At 41.3% G+C, this 26,131-nt stretch overlaps 1 protein-coding gene across 2 annotated transcripts in view; it reads left to right on the top strand.

The window, feature by feature from the left end:
• The window catches only part of LOC141013626 (protein phosphatase 3 catalytic subunit alpha-like), a 34,672-nt gene that overhangs the window by 2,931 nt on the left and 5,610 nt on the right, over positions 1-26,131 (top strand). Inside the window, exons 2-17 of one of the 2 annotated variants that reach the window (XM_073487411.1) lie at positions 505-629; positions 2,220-2,331; positions 5,469-5,614; positions 7,733-7,872; positions 9,092-9,169; positions 10,912-11,006; positions 11,329-11,454; positions 13,197-13,274; positions 13,427-13,502; positions 13,813-13,910; positions 15,471-15,518; positions 18,998-19,112; positions 19,322-19,351; positions 23,443-23,500; positions 24,978-25,204; positions 25,567-25,759. In XM_073487411.1, coding sequence (XP_073343512.1) covers positions 505-629; positions 2,220-2,331; positions 5,469-5,614; positions 7,733-7,872; positions 9,092-9,169; positions 10,912-11,006; positions 11,329-11,454; positions 13,197-13,274; positions 13,427-13,502; positions 13,813-13,910; positions 15,471-15,518; positions 18,998-19,112; positions 19,322-19,351; positions 23,443-23,500; positions 24,978-25,204; positions 25,567-25,759 — 1,745 coding nt within the window. Of the gene's footprint in view, positions 1-504; positions 630-2,219; positions 2,332-5,468; positions 5,615-7,732; positions 7,873-9,091; positions 9,170-10,911; positions 11,007-11,328; positions 11,455-13,196; positions 13,275-13,417; positions 13,503-13,812; positions 13,911-15,470; positions 15,519-18,997; positions 19,177-19,321; positions 19,352-23,442; positions 23,501-24,977; positions 25,205-25,566; positions 25,760-26,131 lie in introns of those variants that run through there. The other variant, XM_073487412.1, reaches the window with a different exon arrangement.

Raw genomic sequence — 26,131 nt, forward strand, 5'->3', positions numbered from 1 at the left:
GTTCAAGGTTCATTTATTGGTCCTCCTACAACACAGGGTTTTGCCACGAAATGCAGGCCGCATTTCCTCGCTGCAACACGAGAAAAACTATTTTTTATGACGCCGTGCGGAGGATGAGTTAAAGAGTCTCACAGCCTGAGGAAACAAGCTGCTCTGTAGTCTGATGGTACAAGTAGTAGTGTTTTAGGTGAAAATAGTGTACAAGCAAAGACAGGCCTATTGATGTAGACACTAAAATGTGAGAGGATATTTTACGGACCCCTGGTTTGTTTAAACAGAGATCTCAAAATGATTGCAATAGATGGTGTCAGGAGGATTTTGTCTTGCAGATGAGAGATGTTTCTAGATCAACAGACATACCTCTGCAGATGCAAATCAGACCATATGGAGCCACTGAAGCATGGACGGTCCCACGTCTTTCAATTGAATTGTGGCAACTTAACATGTGGCAGGTGCACACTATGGTCTTTATGATCCTAACGCTGCCGTGTGCTGATTCCACAGTGTGTGGAGATATCCACGGCCAGTTCTTCGACCTGATGAAGCTGTTTGAAGTGGGAGGTTCTCCTGCCAACACACGCTACCTCTTCCTAGGGGACTATGTGGACAGGGGCTACTTCAGTATCGAGGTGAGGATGGGCACTTTACCACATACTTCACTTTGGCATATCGCTACAAAATTTCCACTGCATTCTGTGTATACAGTATCCAGTTTAGTGCATATTGCCCTGAGGTCTACACTTTCCAGGAGCGAGGTTTATTTCACTACAGAGGTGTACAGTTACAACACTCTGCTGTATTAAATGCATAATAGTACAATCGTTACTTGAGATTAGCACTTACACATCACAGTGTGTGCCTGAAAATGCACTCATACCGAGGAAATTAAAATTTGCGGATGAGTCAAGGTCGGTAATTACTAACAAGAGTATAATACGCTGCTTACTGAAATGTAAAAGTGGAGATAGTATATCCAGAGGGCTGTTTGGTCATTTGGTTCTTTAAAATAGACCTGAGTGCAATCAGGTATTTTTGTGATGACTCTGTGTCATAGAAATGCACCGCAGATAAGGAGTGTGACTTGAATCCATAATGACCTGAGCGCAAGGTGAATGTCTTTGCTTGTTGAGCTACTTGGTCACTGTGGCATAAGGGACATATCATTTGACACAGAGTGAGTTTGGAGGGGAGGGAGCAATATTTAGGCCACCTTCCTAACACACTTCAAGGGCACATAGACAGGGGACATAATGTGGAGCTGGGATGATACTGTGTGAAGGTGAGAAAACACCCTCTGAGCCATTTGTGGGGTTAACAAGATGATAACATAAACATGTTGGATGATTTTGATCTTCTAAAAGATGTCAGACAGCTGTTTCCTGTTCATTTGAACTTAATCTGCATGCTCCTTCTTGTCAAAATCCTGTTTATTCTCTATCTCTAGATGGGGGAAAGGATCAATTCGCTTCTGCTCAATTAATTTTGGCAGTGGATGGTTCATTCAGAGAAGGAAATCCCAGTAACGGCTCCGTCATGATTCTCTGTCTCACTTTGCATTTCCAGTTTGGATTTAATGAGGGAAACTGAAAGTGAAATCACTCCAGCTAAGCCTCATACAATTACTCAGTGGCAATGATGTGCTAAAGTAAAAGCTGTTTTCACTGTGGTGTGTGGTTTACAGGAATAGTTGACATTGTGGGGAATACCAGTATTTGTTCTCGTGTCTGTTGAATATGAAGGAGACGGTTAGTTTAACTTAGCAGAAAGACTGGTGAAGGCAGCTAGCTTAGCTTCATCCGAAATAAAAAAAAACACCTTTAAATCTTACTAATTAACAAAGCTGATGATAACACATTATCAGTTCATTATTCCATACATAAATGGGAGCATACAATTGACAGGTTGTAGGTTTTCCATCAGCTTAGCTTAGCATAAAGGCTGGAAGTAGGTGGAAACAGCTAGCCTTGCTCCATCCAAAGATTAAAAAACAAAAATCTGCTTACCTTTATAGCTTTATATATATATATATTTCCAGAATTACAGTATACAGTTAACGTGTGATTAGCATAATTTGTTACAAAATAGTATTTGTGATGCAACTACTTACCATAATGCATTATAAATGTGCACAACACTTTCTTGGCAGTTTTAATGATTTCATGCGGAGCTGCTCATCTCTTACTAATTTCTATGCTTTCTCTTCCCTGGTGAACCTTTAGTGTGTGTTGTACCTGTGGTCACTGAAAATCCTCTACCCAAAGACGCTCTTTCTTCTACGGGGAAACCATGAATGTAGACATCTGACAGAATATTTCACCTTCAAACAAGAATGTGAGTAACTCTTGTGTTTCCCTCTAAATATTATACACTCCATTTCTCTTGTTTTAAATACCTCTCAGTCTCCAGTTATCTTCTTTTGATGAATTGATTTTTTTTTAAGCAACAAAAAAGTAATCACATTGGAGAAAGTATGGCCTTTTTGCTATGATAATGTAGCCCCTTGATAATCAGACACAGGTATATAAACTAAGGCTTCTCATTTCTAGTATGTGACTGTTGATTTTGCGTGTGACAACTGTTGCTAGCTTTATCAGCTGTATTTTGGCAAGCTAGCTAAATTAATTAATGTGGTCTTACACACAAATAATCCAAAAGTACATTTCACCAGTTGATGATCCTTTTAGAAGGCATGGAAATAAAGAAACAGCATTGGTCTCTCTTGTTTTGCAGTGTAGAGCTAATTAGCCCTGTGAGAATGATAAAGACTCAGACTGTTATTTCATGCTAATAACCCTGTTTGGCTGCTCAGCTTACGTAAATGGACAAGCGAGACAGAGGTTGGATTGATGCATGACTGCTTGTATTTCTCGACAGTATGTTTCACTTGAAATATAGAACACAGGCTTCTAGGATGAGGACTTACTGATGTGTTTGACGAATTTAATGCAATTTCAGATGGTGATTTTGGTTTGGGGTTGCTGGAGTGTAAGCCTCCCTAAATCCAGCTGAGCATGACAGAATGACTATAATGTTAACGTTAGCCTACACTCTGATATAGCAGCGTCCAGGACAGGCTTTGTCCACAGTTGCCCTTTTCACAAATGTACACATCAGATGCGTTGTCACCTACCGGTAATACTCTGTGTGGTTTAGGCGAGGGGGAGCTGCCTGGATAGAACGAACAGTAGAAGGAGGACTCATCTGTAATGATGACTATTTTTGCGTTTGATATCAATACTACATAAGTTTGGATGTATCCACAATATTCATTAAAAGAGTGGAAAGCAATACAGGCAAGAAGAAGAGGGTACAAAGCAGCTGGGATCAGTTTGACTTGGAGGTGGTAAAGTTTGGTTAATGCCAACAGATTCAGACATTACACATTAACATTAAATCAACATATTTAATGTTAATGTGTAACGCGCCCAACATTAGTCTTGCTACATCTGCTGCCAACATGTTTATAAATGGCACTACTGTATAGGCCCGTAAGGTTATTGTAGGCCCAGTTTGATAAACAACAGAATTTTAAATATTATATGTTGTAGGGTGTCCCAACCCTACTAGTAAGCTAGTTAGCCTGACATGCTAATGTTTGCAGTTTGCCTTAGAGCAGACAAATGCTCTGTCCAGACCATTCTTTACACTTCTGCTCTTGTATTTTTGTTTTTTAAAAACCTAAAACAACCTCTGAATTCTTTATTTACTGAGCATCACTCTTACTACAACCCCATGTGTAACACTTCAACTTGTGGAGAAATTCAAAGCTTTTTCAGGTCTGCCATGCCTAGTTACAGTTGCTAGGCTAGGATTGGACAATTCGCTGCTCGGGGGAAGTCATATGTTACAAATTAATTTTCTGCTGTTCAATAAATCAACACATCAAATGATCACTCCGGCTATAAAGTTATGTATTTTCTGTAGAATCGCTTCTCATCTCTTCCTCCCCCTCAAGCTTCCTCCCCCGTCTATCCTTCCAGGTTGTATCTTCCATCCTTTCCCACACTCCCATCCCTCCCTCCTCTCTTCCTTCTCTCCCTCTTCCTCTTCCTCTCTATCTCCATCTATCCTCCATCTCTCCCTCCCTCCCCCAGTATCTCTCTCTCTGTCTCTCTGACTCTCCTTGTGTCCTGTCCGAGAGTGGGTGATTAGCAGCAAATTAATTTGGCCCTAAATGATTGGCTCAGGGACTTACTCCTCAGTGTCTGATTGGCCAAGGGACAAGGAAGCTAATTTCCCCTGGTGCTTGTGGCGAATAGTGGTCGCCCTCAATTACCATCTGCTGCGTGTGTGCTAGTGTGTGTGTGTGTGTATCACGAGGGTGTGCAAGTGCATGTACTATGACTGCATGCGTGTGCAAGAGAGTCTTCATAAATGTTTAAGCGTCTATGTGTGGAAAGAGCTGAAAACTGGTGGACTAGCAATAATGAGCTCTTGCTCTACACAAGGCAGATGGAGAGGTTGACAAACACACTCCTTGCTGTCACACACACATAGTGCTGACTACTGTACGCTGGTACTCCACAGTACTGGCTTTGATTTGTGTACATGTTGTTCTCATGTCCTCACACTCTCCCTTCTCCTCCTCCGTTGTCGTCTCCTCTCCTTCCTCTCTTCCTCTTACCGCTCTTAACCTCTCCTCCCTCTCCTGTCTCCTCCCATCAATCTCTCTCCTTCTCTCTTTATAAAATTATCATTCTCCTTTTCAGTCCTCCCTGCTCACTCTCGTCCACGCTTCCCTCTCTTCTTTCTTCCTCTTCTATCTCTCTCCTCCGATCTCCTTTCAGCTATTTTAATCCTGTGATATTGGTTTGTGTCAGATGTATCGTGACGCCCATGTGTGAAATGTACTTTAAAGATGCTGCTTGTTGGATGTCTTTATTGATATCGCTGCCAAATCAAAGGAGTTTTTCAAAAAACAAAAAAATTCAGCCTCACAGTTACTCCTCTACGCTGCTTCCTGCTTATATTTGGGTCAGATTTTGTTCACTGGAAACAGAACTGGAGTCTTTGCATCCATATATTTTCTGTAATAAAATGCTATGTACAGTCATACGGAGCATTTTTTCACCAGTGTGCACTTCGTCTCCCGGAAGTGGCATTTCTAAATCATCAGAGAGGAGAGAAACAGGTCATACGGGAGTGCCAGAGAAGAGATGGATGCATAAATTAACAACATGTTATGTGAAAATCCTTCATGTAACTGCCTTTATACCCGAGTGAGCTAAATTATGTTTTTAAGGGAACCGTGCAAGTCTGTTTGAAGCCTTCAGATGACTGAGTTCCTCAGATCTGTCCATGTAAAAGCTCCATGTTTGTTCCTTGCTTTCGATATGTAACACTCCAAGTGACAGGGACTGACTGTACGTCTGCAGCGATGGTGGCTGTTCAAAGCATGTCAAAACACACTCAGATGCTTCTTTGTCTCAGGTCTTGAAATATCTTTTCATTCCTCCAACCACCTCCAGGTAAGATCAAGTACTCGGAGCAGGTGTATGACTCCTGCATGGAGGCGTTTGATTGCCTGCCCCTAGCAGCCCTGATGAACCAGCAGTTCCTGTGTGTGCATGGGGGGCTTTCACCAGAGATCCACACGCTGGACGACATCAAGAAGGTACAACAAGAGACTCACACATATATGATTTTGTGCTAACACTAACACCCTACAAAGAAAAACACAGTACCTACATGTTTGGTCGAAATTAAGAACCCTAATCTTTCTCATATATATTTTCATATACAGTAAAACATATCATCCAAATAAAATGTATCATTCAATTTACAGTGATTTAAAAAGAGAGGTAAAAGCTGACCTAAACTGGAGTAACTGGTTTGATAATCTGTGGAATATAAACGTCACCGCCACACTTACTGCACACTCTGCTGCAGAGAAACTAGCTCGACAGCTAGAGCAGCAGCGCTATGTTAATGTGACGCTAGCCAGTGAGATAGCCACGGCTAGCGTTAAAGCTAAAAGTAAATGTAGTTATTAATTTTTCCCCACCCGTAAATGGAAAATATCGATTTTGAGGGACTGACATTGACGTAGTTTAGTTTGTCATGGAGAGCTAGCAGCTAGAGTTAGCATCGCCCTGGTTCCCTCGACAAAAAGATCTGTGGGGTTTATCAATCGGGTGATTGCAGAAAATAATTTCTGTGGCAATTACAAGAATTAAATACTTACATGTATTCTTCAGCAAGATAATCTTCACAGATAAACACCACGTCTCTGATTTTTGAAGTATGGATGCCTTCATCAGAAGTAAAAATCCATTGACTTTGAGACAAGGGAACAGGAAGTGCTAAATGCAAACTTGTTTTCTGGTTTTAGGACTCATTCCTGCAGCACTCTATTTAGTCTGCTAAATGGGGCAGAAGCTAAATGGAGAAAAGACATAGCTAAGCCCGCTAAAGGTAACTAGCATTGCAGATCTCAGTAGCTGCCATGTTGGTGTTTGACTCTAGTGGAATTTATCCTCGGCCGCTATGAAAAGTATGTGTGGCAAAAAAAGTATATGTGGCTTCTGTTTTTTTCCTCCGGACCAGAATGACTCAATGCGCATCATTTTGAATTTAACATTGTGAATATATCCTTCCATTGCATAATGTAGTCCTTGCTGTTGACTTCTTGAAGCTATATTGCATTACTCCCAGAAACCATCTATGAAACACTGCTGCAGCCAGCTAAACGAGACCGACGTTGCCATGTTTCTTATTGTCAAGCTTGTCCAACCTAGCAACAGTAACGAAGGGATTGGAGGATCGGTCAATATTGTATGCTTAAGCTGCCTCTAAATCACATTTTTAGATTTATTAGTCTATTATACAAAGGAAAGACAGACACCAGGCCATACAGATGCATTTAATTCATATGACTTGTGACTAAATGATGATATATAAGTACATTTTAGTTTCTTAGACGAGTTAAAATAGACAAAACAGATGAAAGAACACATTTATTGTTGGTAGACACATCTTCTCCTTTCGTTTAGTGAAGATTATCCAAAGGCTGAGTGCACTACTCGCTTCTTTTAATTAATTATTTAATGGTAATGCAATTATTGTTTTGGTAAATAATCAGCCTAAAAGGCATAAAATAAAGGCATTACAATCTTTCTGAATGTGACTTTGTTTGCCTGCAAAAACTTGTCTGAAAAACTTCATCACTTCTATATTAACAACTCTACACATAACAGCAACTTTTATCACACTTAGTGCTGCTAAGAAAAATAATACAATAATTTTACATGTTCAAACACCCCTGCAAGCACAGACACGCACACGCCAACTCTTATTTATGCCTTAATGCCACCGCTTATTATAAATGCAGTGAATCCTCAAGTAACCAGTGAGTGTAGCAGTGAATAGAGATGCACACACGCTGTTTGTATACAGTTCACAGTAATACAGAATACAAAGGCACATACATGAACACATGAGGACACACACTTCCTCATCTAATGGCAGTGTTTCCATGGTGAATCTGCTGGTGTGACATCTTCTCCCCCCTGTGTGGTGAGGGTTGCCATGGAGATGCTCTGCTCTGACAGTATGTGTTTGCGTGTATGTGTGCATTTATCTGTGTTTGTGTGTATTGTGTACATCACTTTAAAATATGTTGTGTATCTGATATGTTTATGTGTGAGGGTTTCATATGTGTGACCGAGCCTTTGTGTTTATGTAAGCTCATATTTTTGTGTTTCTGTGCGTGTGTGTTCGTTGTATGTCCTAGTTGGACCGGTTCAAGGAGCCCCCAGCGTTTGGGCCCATGTGCGACCTGCTGTGGGCCGACCCCCTGGAAGACTTTGGCAACGAGAAGACCCAGGAGTACTTTGGTCACAATACAGTCAGAGGCTGCTCCTATTTCTACAGGTACAGGGTGAAATTACTGCTCCCAATGCAGACCCCAACAAAAATAAATATTACATAAGAGTCCTGATGGTTTATTTTAGAAGAAAATCAACTTGAATGTGAGTGAATATAGTCTGGTAGCCTTGATGCAGTAGATCCCTCTTCTTATGAAGCTCAGAGATATGAACTGATATCCAAACAAGCCAGAGTGAATGCAATATTCAGAGATACAAAATACACACTAGGAACAATATTATTTGAAATTAGCAGCTGAAACATGCAGCCAGGAGTAAGACCGATCCTCAAACGTGCTCCTATCCCTGTCATGTTGGGCTCATTCGATGTGTTTTAATGATCTGGACACCTTGTGATCGCCTGGCGTTAGCGAGATGTGTCTTTCGTCTACAAACTGGGAATTTAATAAGTTTTAGGTGGACTGCTGGCTATTGGTGTGGGATGTTGGTGATGAGAAGAGAGAAGGAGAGATGCTCCCTGCACTGTTACACCACATCCAAGATCCAATAACAATCACTGGGATTTGTACAAGAGACAGAAAATCTTGGCCAGTTTACACACACACACCACACAACACACACATTCAGTGCACTAGCAAACACATAAACACGGCACATTCACAAACACACACACACACACAGTTCTGTTTCAGCATGAAACGATATCCCACAATCCCCAGGGAGACTGCACGGTTCTGTTGCTATGACGACTGGCTACTCCTGCCAGATATGGAGTGATATTAAGATACAGTGAGAGAAAGGAGGAGAGCAACATAGGAGGAGGGTGGTGGGGCTGGAAGATGAAAGATGGAAATAAAAAAAAATAAAAATGGAGGAATGTAAAGATGGGGAGCTGGAGTTGACAGACAGATGGGGCACCGGTGCGGCCGGTAGTCTGTGAAGAACACAGTGTTTTCTCTATGTATAGCAGAAACAGCATCAATCGACCAACTAGTGTGTGCTCCTACAGTGCTGGGGAGGCCATGAGCCCTGCTCAGGCCTGCCTCGTGCTCACTGATGCCCCCTGCTGCTCTCACGTAGACATGACATTCGAAAACAGGGTAAAAACAAGAAGAAACAACAATATCGCCATCTGTTTTGCAGTTAAGAGGACTCTTGGTATAATAACATGTGATATTTGCTATGTAATGATTTTTTACTGCCTCAATTCAGATGCACTCACTTGCTGTCACTCCCCCTCTCTGTGTCTTTCTCTCTGTCCCCAGTTACCCAGCAGTGTGTGAGTTCCTACAGACCAACAACCTGCTGTCAATCATCAGAGCGCATGAAGCACAGGATGCTGGGTAAGCTGACTGACTGTCGCGGCTCAGTCCTTCTCTCGGCTTAAAAGGGAGCACCATTTAATTTAATGGCTTACCTTGACATTTCATGTTCCGAGCTGTTATTTTTCTTTGTCAGGGAATTGGCACATTACAGGAAAAGAAGTTCCACGATTTGCCTCCTGTCAGCCTTAAACTGTGTTATTAGCAGAGTTAGTTAACGTGAATTTTTTCAGCAAGAGAAAAGTGTAAGGCAAAGAGTCACGTAAGGTTTGCACTGCTTGTCTAAATATAATAGTGGGGGCAGAACACAATTTTCTGACCCACAAATCCATTCCTGGCATCTGTTATCTTAGTGTAAATCCTCTAAATATAATGCAGCAATTAAGGCAGCTCTGCTATGCGCTGAGTTGAACCCATTAACAGTGTTTTGTCTGTTATGCAGCTGGGTAGTCTGGGTAATCGTCCATGGGTCTCGGTGTTCTCGCACAAGGGCTGATAAAAATAAAAAATGTAATTCTAGTAGTTTATTTTTCTGTACCTGTAAATAGTACATAATGTACAGATGAAATACTGTGTGTTCATTTAAAACTGACACTTTTAGACAATGCATCATCAAAAAAATTACAGTGAAATACGCAGCAGTGCAGAGACAGACCTAATTCTAGGCAGGTTTCGATAACGTTATGTGTGCACACTTAGACTCACACCAATCGTCATCACATTATACCACTGTACAATGCACCAAGGTAATGGGGGATCCACTTCCAGATGAAAAAAAAAGTAAAACTAAATCTGGATGGTGATGAAACAGCTCCAGGAACATTTTGGTTAATATTTGTCAAGTAAAATTGCAGTACAACAGTGCACTTATGATATGTTATCCTGTAAATACAAGACAATAAATAAAACACTAATAAACATGTTGATTATTGTATACTATGTGCAAAAACAGCCTTCTATAAAAAAACAGTAAATTGTTCAAACTGGGTCGCAGGGAGAAATAACTGTGCTATTGTGGCAGGGCTGTGTAGCAGTCAGCCAATCAGGAGCCTGTTTGATACAGAGCCATTAGCTTGCTGTGATTTGATTGGCTCATGGTCAAATACAGTGTACGGTGGCCAGCTTTGGACAAAGTTTGCAAATAAACAAAGACCAAAACAAGAACCAGGCTGGTGCTGATGACAGTGTTTTCATATTGGCATTACACGAGTTTCCAGAGAGAATAACAACCTTTAACAAAGCCACACTGGCATACTGGGAACACCATAATAAAAGAAAACATGAAAATCAGTCTAGGAAAACAAACAAATTTTGCTGGGCATCTACATTACATTTGTTTATAATAAATAAGCAAAAATTCTGATTGCGTTCGGGGATTTATCCTCATGGGACTTGGCTAGTAGAGGCTGCCTCTGTGCTTTGTTTGTGGGTATAAATGAAGTTTGTGTGCTTGTGTTCATTATCATGTCTAATCTCTGTAGGTTCTTAGTTGTACCCAGACTTGATGTCATGCTGGCAGCCTCACTCAAACACTGTGTGCTTTCAGTACGCTGCTCAGTGGCACCTTACTTCACCCTGTCATTTTGCCCACACAGATTCCTTCTTTATTTGTTTTTAAATGCGTGGCTGTCTCGCCTTCAGCCGGTCCCTGTCTGGTTTAAAGACCTCTGAAGCAAATCCTCGGTTTTTATCCATGATGTCTCTCTATTTATTTATTTTTTTTAGCTATAACGTGGGCGTCTTGTTTGTCTCTCTTTCCTCAGGTACCGTATGTACAGGAAGAGCCAGACTACAGGTTTCCCCTCCCTCATCACTATCTTCTCCGCTCCAAACTACCTGGATGTCTACAACAACAAAGGTCTGACACACACATGCACAAATACACACACACATAGCTAGGTATACGCACATATTATATGAGACTGAGCATAATGTTATTCTTCATCCAAGACTGAACAGGAACAAACACTAACATCTATCGAGGAATAAAATAGATGACAAAATAATGTTCCTCTTCTTCGTTTAACTGTATTTATATAATGATAATGGATGATGATGTACTATCTGACCAAAATTGAAGCCTAACGTGTGTGTGTGTGTGTGTGTGTGTGTGTGTGTGTGTGTGTGTGTGTGTGTGTGTGTGTGTGTGTGTGTATGTGTGTGTGTGTGTGTGCATCCAGCGGCAGTGTTGAAGTATGAGAACAACGTGATGAACATCCGTCAGTTCAACTGCTCTCCTCATCCGTACTGGCTGCCCAACTTCATGGATGTCTTCACCTGGTCGCTGCCTTTCGTGGGAGAAAAAGGTGTCACATACACAAACAAATCCATTTTTTTAGACTCTTCTACACACAGCAAAATATAATCAAAATATCATACGGTCATGTTATCATTAGGGATGTTGTAATATTCAAACGAATACTAATCCAGTCCGAGACTTAAAGGAGACCTATTATGCTTTTTCCTTCCTTTCCTTTCCTTCAGTGTTTTATATATGTTCTTGTGCACGTAAAGGTCTTGAAAGTTAAAAAGGTCAAAGTCTGCACCAACAGAAGCTCCTCTCTCCCACAGAAAAACACTGCTCCTCAAACGCGTTGTCAGTAGACCTGCCTTTAACTCCGTGACTTTGTGACATCACATTACGTCACACGTGTTGTTGTTAGCGGTGCTGGCTCAGGCGTGTGTTAGCTGACCAATCAGAGCAGACTGGGTATTCAGGAGGGGGGCCTTAAAGAGACAGGAGCTAAAACAGAGCTTTTCAGAAAGAGGGGGGATTCAGAGCTGCAGCACTGGACAGTATGAGAAATAGGTGATGTGTTTTTGAGCTTTGAAGCATGTAAACCTATTCAAGTAGTAACCTAAAATAAAATGATCAACCTGAAAATGAGCATAATATGTCTCCTTTAAGATGAAATGCTGGTCAACATGAATCTACCCCAGGCTAAAAGGTAAACGTGATTTAAATGTAAGATATCTGATGTTTGGTGGCTTTTGTGCTCCAGTTCATACAGTTCACTGTGATCCACGCTGATGATGAGTCCGGGGTTTGGGGCTGATATGATTTTGTGATCAGACTGGTGTAGTGTAAAGTAGCAAAAGACTCATAAAAGACAAAACATTTGCTCTGGCTTTACAGTTTTGGAGGCATAAATCTCACATAACATGTTTTAAAATAGCAGCAGTCACGGATCAGGTCACACAGCAAATTACGACAAAGAAGTCAATGCAAAGTCGTAACAATCTAAGTCATCTATGTAACGCCACTACCAGCTGTACTGAAAAATTAAAGCAACATTATGTAACTTTTTTTAAAAACCTTATAATAGTTTTCAAGTTTTCAAAACATAACATTGTTATGATGTAATGAGTTTTGTTTGTAGTTAGCACCTGGCATTTGTATGTATGACAGTGGTGTTGCACGCAGAAACTGTCACACAAAATGCCAATTTCTACATATCATTGCTTTGACACACAAAAAATAAAAAGGCAAATGTCCGTGGAACACGAGTATATTCAGTCCCTGCACAGTGGTTTAAGGTCCACACGGCAACATCTTCTCAAAAAATTTCGCATTTGACAAAGAGTTGAATTATCCAATGTTTTCTTTTCTAAAGGCAGCTATGCACGCTAAACAGACAGTAAAAGCAGGACATGGGATAATCTCTCTAAATGTCTTAGTTTTAAAGGAAGATCCTTTTTATGTACTTCGAATGGCTCCCCTACCACTTAACATTCTCTAAAAATAGCAATTATATCAGCTTAAAGAGGTGTACAACCCCTACTTACAGGATTAGGGACTTGTGGGTAACCAGAGTTTAGTCAGATTTGGGGCATTTTATGCCTTTTTTGGACAGCAACAGTAGAGAGATGACAGGAAATGAGCAGCGAGAGAGAAAGGTAGGGAAGTAGGGAAACTTGCAACAGTCGTCCTCTGCTGGGCATGAACTGGGGACGCTGACATTCGTGGTTAGCATCTTAACTCCTCGGTCACCAGGGTGCCTCTCTGACCCAGGTTGAGTGTGTTTGTCTCTGTGTGTTTGTTACGCAGTGACCGAGATGTTGGTCAATGTTCTGAGTATCTGTTCTGATGACGAACTGATGAACGACGGAGAGGAGATCTACGATGGTAGGGAGCACTCAACACTGACATCAAAAGAAAAAGATTCAAACTTATTACCGTGAATACATAAAAACAGAAATATAATACAGAAATTACATATTTTTTTGTTTTTTGATGATATCACATGTTTGTGTTTGACTCTTTTACAGCCAGTGCAGCAGCAGCCAGGAAAGAGGTGATCAAAAACAAGATTCGTGCCATTGGGAAGATGGCGAAAATGTTTTCTGTTCTACGGTGGGTGGAGTACATACTGTGTGTGCGTATGTGTGTGTGTGTGTGTGTGTGTGTGTGTGTGTGTGCATATGTGTGTGTTTGTGTATGCCAGTAAATGCTGTATTTGCTTGAATTTGGAGACATTTATCGGAAGTCACAAGATTTTTACTTTCAGTGTTTTAACCCACAAGCATTTTTTTTGGGTGTTTGCAGGTGCAAAGTGAGGGAATTTGCGTAATTCTCTGTAATTCTCTCTTTATCACCTGCTTTCTCTTTTTATTCACACACACCTGTCACACACACACACACACTGTCTCTGTCTGTCTCTCAGGGAGGAGAGTGAGAACGTGTTGACCCTGAAGGGACTCACCCCTACAGGCATGCTGCCCAGCGGAGTGCTGTCTGGGGGCAAACAGACCCTGCAGAGCGGTGAGTCTTTCACACACTCACACACACACAAACTGAAACCTGGACACACCTTCAAAAGCAGAAATGAAACACACACAAGAACACACAGACACAGTTTAAATATCTGCTTTGGACCGTCCTGCCCTCTTTCCTCTTCTCCTCCTCTGTTACTATTGTTCTCCTCTCATCCCTCTGCCTCACTGACTCACTCACTCTCTCCACCTCACCTCACCGGCGCTGAGGATACTAACAGCCTGCTGGTTGTGTGTGTGTGTGTTACTGAAGTAATGACAGAGAGTAGGGGCCATTAATGCAGAGAGATAGACACTTCCAGACATACAGCGAGAGGTCATGCAGCTAAAGTGTGTGTGAGGCGCGTGTGAGCTAACACCAGCTACTGCTAACACCAGGTGCCCTCTGAACCTGCCATGGTCTCAGTGCTGCTCTGAGGGCCTCACATGACTAAAGTCTGAAACATGCCTCTGAGTCGCAAACGGCATGCGTCGACGTGTCTGCCACACAAATTACACCTATGTGCACAACGGGTGACTGCATTGCATTTATCAGACAGGGATGTGTTTCTCTTAAAAAATATGTATTTATATATTCTTTGTTGAGATAGGGCATTGCCCACTCCACCAATTTTACACATAAAAGCGTGTTTACAGGTGTTGGGAGCACTACTGCATATGTGAAAAAGTAGTATAAAGCCTTTCGGGCCTCTAGAGGAGGAGCTGCATGTAATCTGATAAATTGCCTCCAGTGATGTCACTCAGTGGCTAAATTGCATTGTGGGTAATGTAGGCTCCATGTTTTAAAAAGCAGTCCACACCTGAAACACTGTTGGACAGTTCAAAAATAAAATAATCAACATTGATACACCAGAACCAGAGACGCTGTCTTTTTTATTCCACACATTCTTCTTCCTTTTCAAAAAGTGGTGCCTACATTACCCACAATGCTTAGGCACTGAGTGACATCACTGGAGGTAATTTATCAGATTATTTGCATATGTAGTCGTACGCCCAAAGACCTGTAAACACACTTTGATGTTTAAAATTTGTGGACTTACCCTTTAACTCACAGTGTTTAGTTGAGAGGCAGAAAGGGAAATGAGGAGATGTAAAGGTGGGTGCAACAAAGGTCCCCGGCCAGACGTGAGCTGGAGAAGAGAAGTTGAGGTTGATGCCCCTCATCATATTTGGGGAGGTCCTACAAAAATTAGTATTTGGTCAATTCGATCTGCTTCATCTTGCGTGTGCACTCTTTTTTAAATTGATTCTTTCTTTTGCATTTTTTCTAATTTCTTGTGTAGTGTCAGACCAACACAAATACTGGTTTAACTTTGTCAGGCTGATGTTTATTGGCAACATTTAGCTGAGATCTTGAAGGCTCTGCTTGTCCGTGATGTTTACACGCAACTGCACAGAAGCATGTTTCAGCCTTCACTCCTTTCTTCTTCTCCTTCTCCTTCTTCTTTCTTTGGACTTCATCTTCTCTCTCGGACCCTGTCATCTTCTCTCTCTTCCTTTCCTCCTTTCTTTCTACTCTTCTCTTCTCTTCTCTCTGCCCATCCTTCAGCTACCATTGAGGCCATAGAAGCCATCGAGACAGTTAAGGACGAGGAAGGTAAAATCCCACTCATGTCACAGTGTGTGTGTGTGTGTGTGTGTGTGTGTGTGTGCAGCATGGCTGCGCTCTCAGCCACCCATGCTCATAAGGTCATAGATTTTTCCTTACCCACGATGCACTGAGCTCTTCTAACCACATCAACCTAAAACCGCCGCACGCTGAAGCCACCACATTAAAACACACATAACATACACACATGTTTCTCTTTCCTTCTCTTGGGAAACAGGAAACTCAACACTACACCTTCCCTCCCACACCCAACACATGCACAATCATTTATTTACATCCATCACATCCACACACAACTTTCTTTCTACACACACATACACACTAGAAGAGCAGGGCTGTGGGTGGGAGTGGGTGTTGTGAAGGTTGCCAGGGTCACTCAGACCTCTTATAGTCGGCAGTGTGTTACAGTGTTTTCTTTATCTTTCATACAGTAGGTGCTGTAGTTCTGTAGAAGATAAACATGCAATCAATCTGTTTCTCTACGGCAGAACAAGAGTCACCTGTGATAATGGAAATAAAGTGCAAAGGGAGGATTTGTATAAAGTTCGCCAATCCATTCTTAGAACTTGATCTGTGGTAAAACTCAAACCTTTCACCAAGCTTTCGACCGTATCCTATGGCCCTCTTCAGCACACAAGTACAGAACATCAATCACGTGATAACAGCTGATGTGACTTCGGTTCTGTACTTGTACATGCAATGCTACTTGAGTCATTTGCTGAAGAAGACTGGTGGAAGTGGCCGAAATCTCTCTGAAAAGCAAAGTAAGCTAACCTTGAGTTTAGAGTATGTTAAAGGAGACCTATGAGGTTTTTTCCCTTTTCTTCAGTGTGTTAAATAGGTTCTTGTGCATGTAAAAGTTCTTAAAGTTAAAAAGGTCAAAGTTGGCACCAACAGAAGCTCCTCTCTCCCGCAGAAAATGCCACTCCTGAAACGCCTCGTCAGTAGTCCCGCCTTTAATTCCATGACTTTGTGACATCACACTTCATCACCATGTCAGACATTTGCATAATTTATGCCTTGGGGCTAGTTTGGCACGTAAGAATTGACTTAGCACAGCTGCTCTGTTGTTGTTAGCGGTGCTGGGTCAGGGGAGTCTGGGTATACAGGAGGGGGCACCTTAAAGAGACAGGAGCTAACACAGAGCATTTCAGCACTGGACAGTTTGAGAAAACCGATGTCTTTTATGAGCATTACAGCATGTAAACCTATTCTACTAGTAACCCAAAATAGAATTATAAACCAGAAAATGAGCATAATAGGTCTCCTTTAACATAGAAAATGTGTTACCAAGGTTAAGACAAATATCCAACCTTAGAACTTGTTTCAAGAAAAGCAGAGAAAGTGGATCAATTTGGCATCTGTAAACATTTCATGCACATTTCATATTTTAGAGGACAGTTCATACATGTCTAAAGCCGGAACAGGTCTGCCAGGTTCTCCTGTGCTACTGAACAGATTGTTGTCATGCTATTTGTGTTCGGTGTATTATATTCTGTGTACAAAGGCATAGTCATTAATCTGCACGCTTTAGTCGACTGTAGTCGTTTGTGTTTGTACCATTAGCGCTGTCTTTGGCTTATCTGAACTACAGTCCATAATTTGTTTAAGCAAATGAATTATGGGTATCTCTTATGTTCTGTTTTTCTGTTATGTAGTACGATTTGTAGCTGGGTGTTAGACGTCCGCTGTGTAGCACAGTGGCATATTTGTGAGTAGCCGCATGTGTGCAAAGGTAATGTGACAGCAGCCATTGTTCTAAAGTGGCTGCAGAGTTCTCTCCAGACAGACCTCCTTATCAGCACAGGAGCATCTGTCGACACAGAGACCGCAGTTCGGCTGACCTCAAAGCGTCACGCTGTAAAGGTTTTATCTCTTACGGCAAAATTAATTTTGATGACAAACGCCATTGCAAGTGGTCGCCCTAGATGTTATCTTTATCTGCTTTTATCTTTTTAGAATCTAATTTAAAGGGGCACTCCAGCAATTTATTGTTGCCCTTTAAATGGGGGAACTCGCAAGAGACAAATCAAAAACATGGTGAAGGGGCTCTGTGGAACATCTGTGTTGCGCTGGTCGTTAGTTAATGTTAGAGGACTCTAAACTAACTTTAGCTACTGTTGATCTCTGTCAGTTTGGGTCAACCTCCTAAAAATTCTGGATTCTACATTGCCCATAAAGTAATGCAAAGGATCAGCATTTTATTCTGCATTCTGCAATGCATACTTTTGTTAAAGGAATAATTCAACATTTTGTATGTTGTTTGTTTAGTTTGTACACAGTACGGTACGGTTTTACAGGAAGTCACTTGAAACTACTGTTTTTTTTGTATGGATCCAACAAACCTGATACAATGTGTTCATTTGTGAGCTTCAGAGGTGCTGGTAGTTGGATTTATTCACCTTTGGGCAGGGCCTGGCTAGCTGTGTCCCCATTTTAAGTCATTGTGCTCAGCTAAACTAATGACCTGCTGGCGTTTGCTTCATTTTAACCATAAAGATCATCTAACTCCATGCAAATAAGTATATGTCCCAAAATGTTTAACTATTCCTTTAAAGATTGGTGGTGTCCAAGCCCACATCATCCCCATGATCAGTACATACATACTGACCTGCATGTGTAGAATTGGTGGAGTGCCCAAATTATTCATTGAACACACTGAGGGAGAGGAACTGTGACTAAGTTCATTATCACAAAACAATTGACAAATTGCTTTTATCCAAATCTAACCAAACTGAAAATATGGCCAACTTAGACATTAGTTTCAAAAGAAGCAACCTGAGAGAGAATGAATGAGAATTATCCTGAACGTTTGCATGTAGGTTCCAAGGTTAACCCCCAGCAAAACTAGTTTCAAACAAACGGCTGACTGTCAGAAACTCTTCACACAGGTGAAACATGTTGTAAGGACCTACGATCGACCACTTTGTGCAGCTGTGCTTTGTTGCATACTCTGTGTCTCATAACGGCTTATCCACCAGGTGTCTCAGACTACTGATCTAGGATCAATGGCCAGGTCGCACTGACTGTCACACTCACTGTGAGCCACGAGGTCAAACTAATCCTAGCTCAGCATTCAAACAGTAGATGAACACTGGCTGATGTGTGTGGATTTTGGTGTGAGAGCCCTCTATATGTACTGTATGTAACAGAAGCTTGTTTATCCAAACCAAAAATGTCCTGCTGAAGGAAGCACAATCAGGGTCAAAATCTGTCAAATTTCTTTGCTTGTGCGCTCAAATGAAAGCTTTTAAATGATGAACCAAGCCAAACTGACTGCTTTGGAAACATGCGCACACTCACATTTCATAAATGAGTAAAATGAATATTTCCTGCAAAGCTCCCAGGGGTTTGGATACACAAGATTCTACTAAATGTCTTGTTAAATATTAACTCTGTGCGCATGTACGTATGTTTCTGTGTGTGTGTCTGTGTGTGGGTGCGTGCCTGCCTGCCTGTCTCCACAGCCATCCGAGGCTTCTCCCCGCAGCATCGGATCAGCAGTTTCGAGGAGGCCAAAGGTCTGGACCGGATCAACGAGAGGATGCCTCCGCGACGTGATGCTGTCAACAGTGTGGGCCTGTCGATGGGTCGCATGAACATGGGAGAGCCTAATGGGACCGACAGCAACAGCAATATACAGTGATAGACATACACTCCCACATGCCCAGACACATACCTACAGTTACAACTCTGATATGGTACCATATTTATAGATCCGTGTACATAGGCATATATACACAAGAAACATGCATCGCACACACAAACACAGTATTTCACACACTGAATAGGCTACAGACAACATCACACACACATGCAATGCACACACACACACACGATACCTACCCCTCTCCCGTTGCCCTCAGCTGTATGTAAAGGCATGAGCGTACCTGGACTTTAGCACCAAAGGCTGAGTCTCTTCACCGAACTGATCGGCCCTATTTAGAGAACTACAACTCCCATGTACCTGCACAACAACAGGAAAGAAACTACAAAAACACTCCCCATGCCAAACAGGAGGAGCTGCTGTTCACCGTGTATGTTGGGGATCACCAGTGGATTGACAGTGTCAGCATGACGTGGCTGTGTCGGTGGCGTGTGTCACGGGGTCAAGTTTTTGCAGGGGGAGGCCGGGGCTTGGCGATCAGGGGGTGGGGCATTAAAGATATGTATGCTTCTTTTTCCTGTTTGCGTCCCGAAAACAGGAATTGGAACCAAACTTGCGATTGGTTGATTTTATAGGGTTGTGGATATGCCTGCCTGCGTGCGTGCACATGCTTCAACATGTAAATGTCAGTGCAGTTATATTTGAAAATGTGTTTTCGTTTGCAAACACGAGCGGATCTCACCATCCGCCGGTCGACAGCGAGAGAAATTTTCTGACGTGTGGTGTGGTGGTTTATCTGTTGCCGAGAGATGTGTGGAGATAATCTCAGCTGCAGTCTAATCTGAGCCCTCTCTGTCCTTTTCCTCTTGGGAGGAGATTCCTGTTTGCTTTTGTAGCACTTCACTGCACCCGTCCTCTGCCTGAAGTCAAGTGGAGGATCGCCCCCCCACAAAACTCTGGTCACAGGCCAGTCAGTTTATCAGAAAGGCTCACAACAGGGCCCGGATCAGATTAGAAGTGTTTCTCCCTACCTGTTGTGTGTAAATAGGTAACATAGAGAGGTTTTATTGCACATCTGATGTTCACAAGATGCAAGATGCAGTATAACGGAAGTAGGATGCTATATGTGTGTGAGGCAGCCGGGGGGGAGTTGAAATGTGAAGCCACACTCTATTCATTGTCTTTCTACATCCTCCTTTCCTCCCGTGTTGCTGTCTGCTAACAAACAGCAGTGATGGCCGGGAATCTCCGGCCTAAAAAGCAGGAAATTATATTTCACAGAGGAAACCGACTCTTCTGGTCAAGGCAGTGGCCAAGACAACAAGAAGAAGTCCGAAGAAAAGGTCTTTGTAAAGCATTTATATTAACGCATCAGTGCATGCAGAGTTAAGTTCTTTGATAATAATGTGAAGATTATATTTGTGCTCTGTGTTTCACTATGGTAGGATTTTTTTTTCGTTTTGTTTTTCTGGCTAATATAAATGAACTGAGGAATAATGAATAATTTATTTTGTACATAATGTTAATTTAATTTATTTTTTTTAATTGATTTTGTGTTATAATTCGGTTGTTTTTTCATGTTTTCTCTCATTTTCTTTTTCTTTTTTTCTTTTTTCACAACTTGTGTTTCTGGTTTCTTTCGATGCTGTACAGAATGACAGTACGCTTCTATTCAAAGTGTCAAGTCCACGTTCTCTCCTCTCTTCTTTGTCGATGTACAGGAGTTGTTTTTAATGATAAATATGAATAACGATAAACAAATATTAAACTAGCATTGATGAATGACCATACTATATACAGAGGCACAGGCATTCAGGCAGCCAAAAGCATGATTGCATGGTTAAAATTTGCGCTGTTCAAAGCAAAAAGCAGCAAGACACATTTTAACAGAAGAGCCGGTGTGTTGCCATCACAATTTAAAGGAAAAAAGTGTACTCTCTCTGATCATAATTCTTGATGATTCCTCTTGTTATTTGATGATATTTATGATTCTATGATTATTATGATTCTATTTATTATGGACATTATTCTTAATATTTAAGCTCTCTCTCTCTGCTGGTTGCTCTTCATGTTGCGTTGCTCCTTGGTTGATCTTGTTGTGCTTCTTTGGGAGAGGTGAACCCCCCTGGGAGACCCTGTGCCATAGAAATTGTGCCACGGTTCTTACTCTCTTTATCTCTCTCTCTCTCTCTCTCTCTCGCTCTCTGTTTCTCAGTCTCTCTCTCTCTCTCTCTCTCTTGCTCTCTCTCTTTCTCCTCTCTTTCTGTTTTGACTCCCCAGTCACTAACACTGTAAGCATGCCCCATGGGACGATCCACTTTTTTACTCTTGAATAAAATATGCATGAACCTTTGGTATGGCTTCCTAGCCTTTATTTCCTCACCACTCACATGCAGATAAACACAAACCATGACGCAAAAGAGGCACCCTCATGAGAGAGGTAATGTTTTTACATCATAGCCTGTCGAACTGACTGGACCTGTTGTAGGCCAAAAAAGTTGCCAAATCGCAGAGGAACATGCTTACATAACGTGAATGATTCAGGTTATACTCGCAGTAAATCAATATGAAGAAGGTGCTTTGTTGAAACTGAAAGTAGAAGATATTAGTAAGTCAGTGATTCACTGAAGTCAGTCCTTGATCTGGTGGCGAACCCTCATCCCAGTGTGCATGTCTGATCAGGAGTGATTTTCCCTGCTCAGACTTCATTTTCGTTTCATGCCGACACTTTTTTAGGGCATTTAATGACTGTAATACTGTTAACTCGAGATAAAGATTTAATTATTTTGTTAACTCGAGAAAAAATGATAATCAACCAGTTATCAAGAGAGAACAGCTCATTTCTTCCTTCTACTTTTAATGTTGATCAGAGATTAGGAGTGCCATGACTGCATGTATAGATGGTGTCTTAGCAACTATAGCAACTTATATGAGCTGAAAATGTCAGATAAAGTAGTACTCTTTTTTGATCAGCGCATCAGACTGTAAGTCAAAGTTACTTGCACTCATTACTGTTGGCAGTTTCTTTTCCAGTTCCCCTATGCCAATAATATCTATTTAAGTTTGTGCTTCCTGGACATCTGCTTTAAGCTGACCACTGTATGTAAAAAAAAAAAGTTAAAAAGTTATTGTGGTTTGCTTCTCTTAATATTTATTTAGTTATCTTGGGAAATCAGCCTTTGCTTTCTTGAGATAAGATACATTATATAAGCTTTGCTGTCTTGAGATAACAAAATAATGAACTTGTTATCTAGAAATAACAGCATTAAAAAAATGATTACAGGCATGGCTGTTCTTGGCTTCAACAGTCAAGCTTTACTACTAAAAATACTACTAATTTTAACATTTTATGTATATTTTATGTCAATATATTAGAATTACAATCAGCTTTAAAAAAACAGAAAACTCAAGGTGTCTAATGGTGGAGTGTTGAGGATGAGTTCAGGATAGCTAAAAGTAGTAGAATAAAGTTCAAACAGTTAGCTAAAAACGGATACACTGTTGAAGTAGCTAAAAGTGATGTATAAACAGTTTAAAAAGCTAAAAGCACTCACTGGATGAACTGTTGAAATCATGGACAAAATGGATAGCTTTAAGTAACTAACAGTTCAAGGTTAGCTAAAAGTGGGCTAGTTAATGGATAAACTGATGAAATATGTTCAAAGGTTAATTTAATTGGCATTCTACAACAAATGTATGTTGTTGTTCCTTTATGCTGCACAAGAAAAAAACAATAAAAACAATGAATGAGTTAGTGTTGAGGATGAGTTCAGGATAGCCAAAACTAAAGTGGTTTTGGATATACAGCATGGCAGTAACAACTCTGGTGTGATTCTACTGTCGTCCGTTCATATCTGCCCACTTCTTCTGTCAACTGTCAAATAAAGACATAAATTACATCAAAGCAACCATAAATAAGAAAACAATGTGATTCCTGTTGGGTCAGCACTTTTCTAAGATCATTTATGCTGGTTTCACCCATCTGTGTATTGCAGTTTTCACTTTGATATCCAAATGACTTGATGGATGGAGCACAAAATGGTCATTGCAACATATCTGTGTCTATTTTACAATAAAATAATTGGTGAAAGATTAACTGGAAGCCAGTCTCACTATCTTATCATAAAACTTCCTCTTTCACAATCCTTGTTTCTCTCTGCTCTCTCCTATTCACTCTCATTGTTTCTTGCCCCGCCGTAACCTCTGGATTTACTGGAATACAGGAGAGAGCAAATACCACTGTAAACGAAACTGAAAGTGTTGGATGAGCCTAAAGGGGTGGGGAGAGATAGAAGGATAAGAGAGGCATAAGGAAGACAGAGGACAAAAGAAATCGCACTTGGATCTCAGAAAGCATGCCAAGGTGGGTCCCTATTTATTTTCTTTCTCTTGTCTGGTGTTAACATGCACTGGCTGGATTAGATTTTAGATTTTCCCTTCTATTCATACTGGAATTAGACAGCACCAGTGACAGAGATCAGATTGTTCATTCTTTAAACCGCATTTCTTCATATTAAACTGTTGTATACGAGTCAAATATAGTCTAGTAGTCTGTATGTGCCACTTCATTTGTGACCTCATCATGGCTCGGTTGCATCGTGCTTAGACTGGAATGCATTTGAGAATAATTGGGTGGGAGTGTGTGTAACTGGCGAGAGTTACTACTCACACATCTACTAATTAGCTTCTGAATAAAAAGCATCCAAATAATGTTAGCATGGAAAATTGTCTTCAAAAAAGTCAGTTTATCTTTGATACACTTATTTTGATACAGTCATCCAAAGTGGAAAATACAGTGATGCCAACATGATTACCTGTGACCACACCAATTCTCCTCCCTTGTTTGTTCACACTGAACCAAGCACATCATGATGATGACGTCTGTGTGTTTTTTCAACGTGCTTACCCCCGGTGTCCTCCTGTTGATCTAAACATGTACCTGCTGACTGTGTGTAATCATATGGATGCTGTTATAATGTGTTGTGGTTGAGATCCTGGCTCACAATGCATCCTGGAAAGTGACAAAGTTACATTTTTCTCTCTAAATTACATAATTACATATTTGCCATCAGTAAACAGGACACACATCTGGCTGTCATTTGCGGGGAGGGAGGCTGTTTTCTGGGGGAAAGTTCACTAAAGTCTCGGTCGGGAGGGCTAACCGTCGCTGAGATTTTTTTCAAGACAGTAACTGCAACAACACAATAGTGGAAGGAGACAAACGCATGGTGAGTTAAAGTTTTTTGCCGGGGACAGGCGCTGTTTTTCGGGCAGAAATGTGACTAAGAGTCGGTAGGACAGACAGGAGGACAGACAGGACAGACAGGAGGATAGAGGCTTTTCCACGTATAACTGCAGTATTTTTTTCCTCACACAAGTTGCCAAAGACGCTACCAGTTACTACGTTACTGTTGTTTGGTCCTGTAATGCTGCTTTGTGGGACATTTCTCTTTTATTTTGATGAGTGAAGGATCTGTTTAGTTATCAGACTGTGAACACCATCAGTGCTAGAGCACCTTTGTTTCTATTTGTTTCTAACAGGTTGTGATATAAATATATGCTGTTAGGTCACCGATCCAGGTGTGTAACATGTAAGTTTCAGTCCACAGAGATTAGAGAAACACTGTTTAATTCAGAATAACTTTAAACTTTAAAGGCTCAGTAGGCCGTCCTCCTCACTTGATGATGGTGATGTCTTTTGAGGTTGTAACTAAAGGTGTTTTTTCATGTTAGGTGAGAGCCTTGAATGACCAAAATCAAATTCACAGGAAACACAGCCATATTTCTCACTCACAGATCAATGCATGTGGTTTCATAAAAGCCTGACTGTTCCCTGACAGATGCAGTCCCTCCAAGATCAGGACGCTCTCATCCCCCAGCCCCGTGGGGCTTTGCCTAAGGTGTGCGCTGCGGCGCTGGCTGCCATAACAATAGCAGGCATCGAGTTTCTGTCTCCTGAAAGGTTATTTGGCTGGGTTGCCATGGTGATACTCATCCTGACCCTTGGCCCTCTGCTGCATGGGCTCTGTCTGCTAGCAGAGGAGATGCTATACCACTCAAACACGAGGTGAGAGAAAAGGTGTGGCTGTGTGGAGTATGAGACGAGTATAGTGTGTCTGTATGAAAGAGTCATAAATACATGACAGAGTGCTCCAAGTAAATTTACAAACATATTAATCAGATAACTTTATTTGCAATCACATTTGTTTTTAAATGTTTAGTTATGATTATATACTTTCAACTTTAACTTAATCAATATTTTTGTTATCTATATTTAATTATTGTATTTAAAGGTGCAATTTGTAAGAATTTTAGTTAAAACATTCGAAAATTTACAAAAATGATCAACAAAATTTGAAGAAACAAGAAAAAGGTACAGACGTGGTAACAGGGACAGATGTACTGTCTTTCCTTCTCTGTCTTTACCAGGTATCAAGGCCGAGGGCTGCTGAGCCACATGCTGCCAGCCTGTGGTCTGTGGGGAAAGACCCTGCTGGCTGCATTGCTGGCAGGCCTTCTGCTTTACCTGGCCGGACATCCTCTGCCACACGAAGGCCAGTGCTGGAAACTCCTCTTCCTGACCTCGGTTCTTTACGCTCTATTCAAAAGCCTGGGAGTCCTGGTAAGGTCCACACACCAGACACACAAACACCCTGTCTTTGATTGTCTACGTTCTCTGTCTTTCTTTTTCGCTGAAGCACAAACACAAAACAATTGTCCTCTGAACACAGTCAGATGTGTTCCTTCTTTAAGGACCAGCTTCAGTGTTGTCGGACATATTTCATATAGACATTAATATAAACCTTTGACTGTCATGGAAAGCACACTGAAAGATTGACAACACATGACCGTGCTTTGGAAAATGGTAACTCTTAATAAAGTAATTTGTGCTACACAGGCTAAATTAGCATGAAGACAAATTTCAATGTAACCCAGCCATCATTCCTGGTAAGTACTGGAATAGATGAGTGATTAGGGAAAAATGTAGCCCGAG

This window comes from Pagrus major, chromosome 18, assembly GCF_040436345.1.
Source record: "Pagrus major chromosome 18, Pma_NU_1.0".
NCBI classification, from domain to species: domain Eukaryota; kingdom Metazoa; phylum Chordata; class Actinopteri; order Spariformes; family Sparidae; genus Pagrus; species Pagrus major.